The sequence below is a fragment of the Tribolium castaneum genome, chromosome 2 (assembly GCF_031307605.1).
Source record: "Tribolium castaneum strain GA2 chromosome 2, icTriCast1.1, whole genome shotgun sequence".
NCBI classification, from domain to species: Eukaryota; Metazoa; Arthropoda; class Insecta; order Coleoptera; family Tenebrionidae; genus Tribolium; species Tribolium castaneum.
Window position 1 is genome coordinate 17,307,491 of NC_087395.1, and position 9,579 is coordinate 17,317,069.

Sequence of the window (9,579 nt, forward strand, 5' to 3'; positions counted from 1 at the left end):
GAACTGTCAAAATTTAGTTTGTTAAACAACATTTTTGACGTTTTTTCCAAAGCACTCTTTGAAAAATCGCTTTTTTTAAATCCTTAACCATAGCAATACCATCACAGACCATTTGTTGGAGTTTATACGAGAATTAAAAAATTCGCCATAAATTAAAATTTTAGTTATTTCACTGTCAATGACGAATAATGGCCTAAGAGTAACATTAAAGTTATTATTAGCAGAAAATTTCATTTTTCGAGTGCTGAAACAATAGTTAATATTTTTTTATGTTTAAAATTAAATACCTTAATACTTAACTAATAATGTTTTTAGAGAGACAATTTGAAGGTCTTTTAGATGTAAAAATAAAAAATTGGGTGTTCCATTTAAAATTTTGAAGTTATTCAATTTTTGATTGCAGTGCGCTAAAAAAATAATATATACTTTTAGTTTGAACTTTCTTCTTTGAAGTGGTGAAAGTTCTACTTTTCTGAGAGTTTTTACGTTATGATTTTTTTCAAAAAAGCGTATTTTTGGTAAAAAAATCAAAATATTTCAGAAACAAAGCAAAATCGACCAATAATAATTTAGCTTAAAAACATCAGTGTTAAAAGCTGCATTCAAAAATGCTGAAAAATATAGGTTTTTCCATTAAAAAAACATAAGCTTGTGTTGTAGCTAATTTCGAAGACAACCTGTATACTTGAAAATAATTTTAAGTGTGTCAGGGGGTTAGTATGTACGGCTAAAAAAAAATTAAATGGACTTTTTCACATCGCTAAGATACCCTGTATGAAGAGAAAAAGTCTACAAGGTGTTCCTTCTTTTATAAGAACGTTTTCTTTGTACACCATTAAATTTTTATTATGATTATGTGATTTATTGCAGACTGGCTGTAGCCTTTCAGACGAATCTATCGGTATAGTAAATATTTTCGGTTCACACTTGGCAAAACATCTCGTTGTGAGGGTTGTTTATCATAAACACCATTATCTGTTGTAAAACTTTATGGTGTACAAAGAAAATGTTGCTTCAATAATGTGGGATTTGTATGGAGCACACAGGTACTAAAAATCTTATTGCTTTTGCCAAGAATTTTTTTCATCATCATGATCAAGGAAAATTAGAGAAGAAATGGCCAAAGCAAGAATAAAATAACACTAATAACTAACAATAAAATTCTCTTTCTGAATTGTTTTTCTCTGAGCAGACAAAATTGGCGCAGTATTTAGTTCAATTCTTAAAAAAATTATACCTATAGGGTGTCCCAAAGTATTTGTTTTGTTGGCCTAGTCTGAAAAACGGCTCATTAACCCAAAACAAAGCGGATCCCGCACCTCAGCAGGTGTTTAAACCGCTCTGAAGGTCATGGTGTTGTTGGTGGTTGATGGTTGTTGACCCTTTTGCTCACACATTGTTCCACATGCTTGTTAGTCATCCTAATCGTCGGTTCTCAAGCATTTCTCCGCATTTTTCACCGATGATAAGACCAATATTATGCATCGGTTGTTGCACACCCTGCAGGTATATGTATACCTTCGACCATCAGCAGTGACTCAGCGGAATGACTTCATCGGTAGCTCTTTTCGAAAAAAAAAACACTTGACACAGAGATATAATACCACGTTTGCGTCATATACAGGATGTGTCAAACAACTTGTAACGCACTGCATTCGTCATATTAATTAGGGGACCTGACAAGGATATTTTTTGTGAAACAATTTCGTCGTATCGTACAAGAGATGCGTAATCTGTAGTAATGATTTTGTCAGGCGACAGATGGTCCAAATATTTCATTATGTTTGTGTTGTAGTAAAGTGCAGGTGTAAATAGGAGATAAATGTTATGACGTTGGTTTTTCATATCATTTCGTTTTGTGGATCCGCACAAATACTTGGGATTAGTTTCGAGCAGTTAATGTAGTTTGGTTTAGGCACTCTAATCATCTTGTAATGTATGTAGATTAATTAATGCGGTATTTGACGTCAATTAAAGCAAGTTATGCGATGGCAAAACATGAACACTTAATTAAATTAAAGCGCAATTAATAATAATTTTCAAATGATTTAAATAGAAATGTTTGTGGAGTTAAAGTAGACATTTTTCGTCACTCCTGGGGAAGCTAAAAGCAACGCAATAAATGTGTCATCAAGCTTTTTAACACTTTTTGGTGCTAAAAGGGAAATCCATTTTTTAAAAACTTCCTCTCATAAAAACCAGTGACGACTCGCTAGGTAAAGGTATTAGTATAATAATTTTAACATTAATGTTAACGTTAAACTAACTTAAAGATTTTATGCGAAATAATTGAGTTTTTGGAAAACGCTCGAGAACGGCAAAACTAACTTTCGTTGATAATTTCTCAGTCTTAATGAGTCTTTAGCTTAAAATACGATACAGTGGAGTTCAGTTATAACTCCGAAAATACACAAAATCTGTTCGTTATATCTGAAAAAAACTGTTATTTTTGTTTTACATACTTTACATATGAAATAAGACGAAATAAATTAGTATACAGGGTGTTTCACATATCTTTACCTGCGCCCTGCGCTTATGTACGCAACTAAATATACAAAAGTCACAAAACACTAGATACAAAAAATATACATTGGATTGTTGAATTTTTGGAAACCCATGACAGTAGTGATGTCAAACTAATCATTGTTTCATTAATAGTTATAAATTGCTGATTTTCAGAAACAATTTTCAGTGTTCTAACAAGAGATGGAATTAATATAATTCTACCTAATCTATCAAACTTAATCACTAACTAACTAAAACTGTTGCAATTTTTTCAAGGGGTGAACAAACTAGAGAAGACTATCTAATTTTTCCAAGTTTGTAATCGAGTTCGTTTCGGAATGTGTATTGTTGATTTTGTTTACGTGAAACAGCCTGTATATTGCAATAAAACATGAATTTTTTGGCAATACAGGATGAGTCAATAGTGCATTATTTTTTTATTTTTTTTAATATGCAACCAATAATACTGATTCTAGCTGACCAGAACGGTAATTGTTAAAAAAAATTAAAATTAATTCACGATTACATTGTTCTGGGTATTGTTTATCTTGACAGTTTTGCTAAAACTTCAGTATGGTCTATTAAAAAACAACCACAGAAAAACAAGTCCTCTTATATAAAAAATGTAAAAATTTTGCTTCGATTTTTTTGACGAAAATACTACTGAATTTCATTTGCTCGAATGTCACCGCCTATTAGCCATTTAGACTTTGAAAAAAATACTGAAAAGACGGAAACCTAGTCGATATTGCATTTTTGGACGAATTTTTAGACGCTGAAGCTCTGTATATCTCAAAAACTAGTAAATGTAGTAAAACGGATAAAGCAAGTTGATTTATTTTGACTTCTTTTGAGCTCTACTACCGTAAAATATTTGCACAACTAGAAAATTCGCATTTTAATTATGTTTTAAAAACACACATTTTTACTGATTACAATGTTTTAACTGGTAATTCAATAATTTGTTTATGAGTTAACACTTTTTTGCTTCTTTGTCATTATCAATCCCAACACATTTCTCAAAATTCGGTGAAAAGTTCGTTAAAATGGAAAATTGCGTCACATTTTAAGTCATATTTAGTATAACGGGTTCGTTATAACTTGACTCCACTGTAATTTTCAACATAGTTTGAAAATTTTTCGAAATATATCATTTCGGAAAATATATCATTTGGTACTTGGGGCCTTCAAAACTACCTGCAAGAAACATAAAACTTGCTTGGTAGGTGAAACTGTAGTAAAAATACGTATTTATGTAGTAAAAATTGGAAAATTGTGATTTTCCGTCTGATGGATAATAGGTACACAAAAATCTCGTTTACCTAATTTTAACTCTAACGAAAATTTAAATCGGTTTCAACCCGAAATAAAAGTTTATATTTTTAGCCGAGAAATTTTCAAGCGACACAAAACAAATCTAGTTTTATTTTAGTTTAAAATAGGTCCCTGAAAATGCATTTCGACGTGAACAACAAATGGGAAGAAATTAAATTTACATCAATCACGCACTAATTTGGTCACCGTATCCGCAATTAGTGCACTTCATCAATGATTTTTCTGTTTATCGTGTGCTTTATTTGTCACGGATTAGTTCCGGTTTTAAGGTCATTTCGAATTTGATAATTTTATCGGGGTTTAAAACCCGGCGCTGATCTTACTTATTAGAGAGATAACGGATAAAAATTTTCCATTACTGTGTAATACTACTGGTTTTAACTTTGTTGACAAATCAAATTTCTTGTTGAAAAATTTTGAAAGAGTTGTAAAGGCCCTCTTTGTTTCAGAAACAAGTAGACGATGTAAATAACGACGAAGTAGAAGTGGACATAGACGAACTGCTAGATATGGACAACGACGACGAGCGAAGGAGGCATTTACAGGTAACTTCCCATTCAAACACCTGGTCCTATAATCACGAGTCATCGATAAGGAAAATGTCAAGGCTTGTGGCAGACCCTTCGACCAATCAATTTTTATAAAGTATTCAAACGATCGTTGCTATTTTAAGCAAACAAACCGCGCATTGCTTTCGTATTTATTTTTCCAGCGTTCCCTCGGGGTCGCACTATTAAATATCCTGCGAGAGAGCACTTGGCTCCTGCTGGGCGTCGACCTCTCACATCGTTATTGCGCGCTCAGGATCACTTTTATTTCAATTTTTTAGGCCGCTTCGCCCCCGGAATTCTAACTACAAATTGAACGGGCAAGGGTTATCTGGCGGGAATTTCCTGTTTTTTATTATTTACACATTAAACAAACACGATAAGGCGCTATGTCGCCGCCGACCGTTTCCTTTCTTCGCCACGAGGATAAACAGACAATATTTGGCGTTTTGTAATTAACCTTGTGATTCGTAAATTACAATGTTTAGATTTTGTGGCCTTCGGCTCCAAAATACAAACTGTAATTTGTAGAGTTTTGCGTCAATAAATCGATTTATTGCAATGATGAAACGACTTTTGTTGCAGAATCTGCTGATAAATGCTAAAGGGCCGCAGAGTGACGTAAAAGTGAGTGTGTTTCACGTTTGGCGTGTGATAACCGTTTGTTTCAGAAATTCATCAACGATCTGTTGGACAAAGCAAAGACTCTGTAAATAAAGTGAAGTGCCAAGTAGGTTCAGGAAGAAGACTTCGGCCCTATGGCGCCTGTTTGCACAAGTTTTAGTGATTATCCAATTATTGCATCATCGATGTTGATCGTTCGAAACTGTATTCCATCCTAATCTATCAGGAAGGTCAACGTGGCTTAAGACAGTTTGGACCGATTCTTTTGTAATAGACGAAATTAGTTTGTCGTTGTGGCCAGTTTGCCAATTGTTAATCGAGAAAAATCTCTAAAGTCTTTTTCTAATTTTTTATATTTTTAGCGCTAATTTTATTGTAATGGATACAATGAATGTTGTTACTATTTGTGCATTAAACGCGTGTAGCTAGTCCCGGTATAGATCATATCACAGAAGCCGCCTTGGGGTACTTATCATGGCTTGAGTAGCTCTTATCATTGGTTCTCATATCGAATGTGCTCAAAATTTTTATGTAATGTGATCATGAATGTGAGCTTCCCCAAATTATCATCATACCTATCGTCATATTGGCCTCACTTTGTTTCGTTAGATCGTTTAGTATAATGTAATTGTTTGGTGTACTTATAAGATATTTATCTGTAAACTGCAATCGATCGTTGTGATCTCAGCCCTCTCAAATCTGACATGTGTATCATAGGATGTATGTAGGAAGTTTTAGCTGTAAGACATTTTATGAATTAAATAGTTATGATCCACTTTGTTTACATCCTTTTTCCCAATCTATTTCGTCTTTTATTTCGAATTTAAATAATGTTTTTATTTCAAAAATGCAGTAACAGGTAAAAAATTATATTGTTTTTCAGTCACAAAAGAATGTTTATAAATTTTGGAATTATAACCTGTAAGAAAAAATATTCTTTTGTGACTGAAAAATGGTATTACAAAATAACCAAAAATTTCAAAACCCTATTTAACCATTTTAGAGGGTATTTAACTACATAGGATTACATTGTCACGCAGATTAAGTAAATATACAAAATTTTAAGTCATTGGGGCAACTGGAACCCTTTCAAATTTGGCTCCGACAATATGAAAACAGACAGACTGACAACAGAGTAAGTTAAATAAAAGCTTTTAAAAATAAGCGCCACACGTGGTCCACTTATCGCGTCCGTATTTACTAACTGCTTTTAACTTTGAATAAATTTAAGGGAAGGATAAGGGATTTTAAGCAAAAGAAAACATAAATTCAAATTGCAAAAGTGTATTTCCCAACATTTCTATTTTTAACTCTGTCCCAAAGTGTTTTTGGTTTGGTTGACGTGCGAGATCAAGATGGCACATACCACTTTTGTCATGTCAACAATCAATTGAAATTTTCACGAAAAATAACTTCCACCGCACTATTTTATCATTAATTTCACTCAGGTAAATATGAATAATTCGCTCATAATTCGCATTTTCCCCCCATTTCGCAAAAATCGACCCACGCATGCGTGAGTTGTGCACATAGCTCCTGTCACTTAACCCTGAGAAAATCGTCAAAATATCAAACAAAACGGCTCAAATCCCAGTCCGAATCGTTAATTAAGCCCCCGTACTAACCGTTTGTCTTATGGCACCAGTTGAAGATAACGACAGTGGCATGGAATCACAGGAAGGGTCACAAGCACAAGATGCTCCCAGCAAGGAGTTTTCGCCGGAAAAGAAGCTCGAGCTGGAAATGGACTACGACGACGAGGTGATTAACACGTTTGTGTAACTTGCGTACGGGAAAACTGCGTTTTTTGCGTGGAAATGCGTTTAAAAAATCGGTGACATAACCTCACTTTTGGCACATTTTTTCAGCCAGACGAGACGTTAACTGAGCGACTTTGGGGCCTCACCGAAATGTTTCCCGAATCAGTCCGTAACGCCACACACGCGGCGGCTGTTAATACACAACAAGGTGTAAAAAATTTGTACGGGTTCTCACGGAGCGCTTTATGGATAGTTTTTAGTACCTCAATCATCCTATTTGCCCCTGTAATATTCGAGGTCGAACGGGCACAAATGGAGGAAATGCAGCGTAACCAACAGAAACAAGTATGAGAAGTTATTACGTAAAAATTGAGTTGTTGTTTCGTCTTTTTTAGATGCTTTTAGGGCCGAATACGGCCGTTTCAGGGGGCGGCATGCCGTTGATGCCTCCGATGCAGCGATAATGGGGAAAGTCGGGGTGTTTTAGGTTTTTTAAAGTTCTGTATGCAGTCTGGTTGTAAAATTCCTGTTTAATATAACTACGATCAATTGCATATTGTTGCATTTTTAATGCTTGGAATAGTTAGTTGCGTTAGAATAAAACATTATTGGCTAAAAGTGCGTTTTTGTCACGATTTCACCCACATTACAGCGTTACAGGAAACTGTAATTTTGTAACTGAAAGTCTACAAATTGTCGGTTCACTTGTAGTGGCGGGGAAACGGGTAAAAGTTCAATTGTCCATGTGCAGAGGTCGCATTAGACGCAGACATCTGTAAATCTTTATTGAATGTATAATCTAGTTGTGAGGATATTTTGTTTTATAAATTTTTTAATTTCATAAAAATGCTTCAGAAACCAAAAAACGTCGTTTTTGCAATTATAAATAAATTTGCAGTAAAATATTGCAAGTATTTTTCTGTTAATTGTTCAACATTTAACATCAATTCGTGATAAATGACTCAACTTACAGTGCCAAAATTTTCAAGTTGTGTGATCGGAGTTTAACCTTGGCTTTACATTACTTATTATTTTTCAATACATTTTTATCCGACGAGAGTTTTGTTTCACTTTATTAAGCGATGTTAAATGTTAAAATGTCTCGCAAGGGTGCATGGGTACACAAATGTTTAACATTTATAATTTTTAAAATATGGAAAATAATTAAAAGATCTTGTTTGAATTTTCCGTTTTTGCCACAGCTTCCTTGATTAGTGAAAGGAGGTACCCTTTACACGGCTGGTCGCATTGAACAAAAAAAGTGTTTTTTGAGAGCTTACTTTATTGTAGCGCCATCTATTAGTTGCTGCTGAAAAATTCACTTGGTTTCAAACGTGACAGCCGTCATATTTTTTACAAATTTAAGTTTTCAACCTCTTTTGCACAAGATTTATACAAAATTTTGCTAACAGGAAGGCAAGACAAAGCTTAGTTTCATTTTTTTCCACAAGTTTTAATCTAAATTTGAAATGCAAAGCATTTGGACACTAATGGGTACATTTTGTACAGTTGATTGCAAATGCGTTCCAACACTCTTTTGATCATTTTCGTGAGCATAAAAATGTTTGTTTACCATTCGGCAAAAAGTTCAAGTTTGTATGACGCTTTTTACGTTCGTTTTGTGTTTCGCAGTTCGCTCTTGGCATATGCTCTTCGTCACTCACATGGCAACATGCGCTTTTGGTTCCTCATAGTAAAAACACGTGCCAAATGTTTGTAGAATACGTTTTCTACAACTATACAGCTAAAACTAATGCGTTTTGCCTTAGAAATTTTCTGCACTGACAGCATGTGACAACACTTAACCTTAGAACTGTCAGAATTGTTTTACTTTATAGGGGCTCCCTCTCAGAAACAAAAATGTGCCAAGGAACTAAGCAATGCGGCCAGCCGTGTGAAGGGAAAGTTCTTTCATTAATCAAGGAAGCTGTGGTTTTTGCTGAGTTAGTTCATTGTGTTCACACCCAGGTGGCGCTTTGCATAAAAACGCGAAGTAGACAGAGAGGTATTCGGAAATAAAATTTACTAGGCGCCCTCTGGTGATGATTTTTGAACTATGTCGAAAACAGTAAAGAAATTTTCGTAATGCCACATTTAACTGACATTTAATGAATTGTTCAACAATTTTGCGTTTATAGTGTTAATTACTTACAATAGAAAGAATTACTTTAAAAGTACGTGGTGGTGAATACTAGCGTTGACTTTGGTTCTGTAGTTTTTCGTGGTATAAAGTGTTTATTGTTGGAACTTGAAAGTGGATAAAAAGTGAAAAATATTTAAATTTTGATTACAAAGTGTTATCAAACAGTTGTCTAATTAAAGATTATAAGTAATGGATCACAGCGAACACAAAGTTTGGCTCAAGAAACCAATAAATTAGTGAAAGTGTTATGAATTTTAGGTTAGAATTTTCCACTGAAAAAATCATGAAATGCTGCGGTAAATCTACAAAACTACAATAAAGATTAACAACTGCTGATACATTTAAACGTAAATTATGCCAAAAGGTAGGCTTTTCAATGTCTTTGTAATAATTTTCCAATAAAGAAAGTGAACCAAACAGTCATTCGTTATTCGTGTTTTCCTCGTCATCTCTCATTTGTCAACATAAGTTTCTTGCATCAAAGATGCAATAATCATTCCGCACAGGCAATGTAATAATTGTGAAGCCTCAAAATTCGTACAACGCTCAAAATATCCGAATAAACATTTTCCCGTCATTTATGGTTACTGTTTTCGACCTAGCTCAGTGGCGCCCCCAACGGTAATTTTACTTCCGAATTCGCTTCTTCCCCTGCCTACAGATT

The 9,579-nt window shown here is 34.2% G+C and overlaps 2 protein-coding genes across 6 annotated transcripts in view; both read left to right on the top strand.

Moving 5' to 3' along the window:
• Positions 1-5,787, top strand: part of LOC658375 (uncharacterized protein) — a 53,590-nt gene extending 47,803 nt beyond the window's left edge. For all 4 annotated transcript variants that reach the window (XM_015983260.2, XM_064355224.1, XM_015983258.2 and 1 more), the window contains exons 3-5: positions 4,290-4,385; positions 4,974-5,015; positions 5,060-5,787. In XM_015983260.2, the coding sequence (XP_015838746.1) occupies positions 4,290-4,385; positions 4,974-5,015; positions 5,060-5,101 (180 nt within the window). In that variant the 3' untranslated portion in view covers positions 5,102-5,787. The remainder of the gene's footprint in view (positions 1-4,289; positions 4,386-4,973; positions 5,016-5,059) is intronic.
• A 533-nt stretch (positions 5,788-6,320) lies between these two features.
• mge (maggie) lies at positions 6,321-7,390 on the top strand. 2 transcript variants are annotated; one of them, XM_064355225.1, is made up of 4 exons: positions 6,321-6,460; positions 6,658-6,773; positions 6,881-7,117; positions 7,168-7,390. In XM_064355225.1, the coding sequence occupies exons 2-4, from the start codon at positions 6,678-6,680 to the stop codon at positions 7,234-7,236; spliced, it is 402 nt and encodes a 133-aa protein (XP_064211295.1). In that variant the 5' UTR covers positions 6,321-6,460; positions 6,658-6,677; the 3' UTR covers positions 7,237-7,390. The 2 variants fall into 2 exon arrangements, with proteins under 2 accessions (XP_064211295.1, XP_969934.1); XM_964841.4 differs by lacking the exon at positions 6,321-6,460 and having other exon boundaries at positions 6,481-6,773.
• The last annotated feature ends 2,189 nt before the right edge of the window (positions 7,391-9,579 follow it).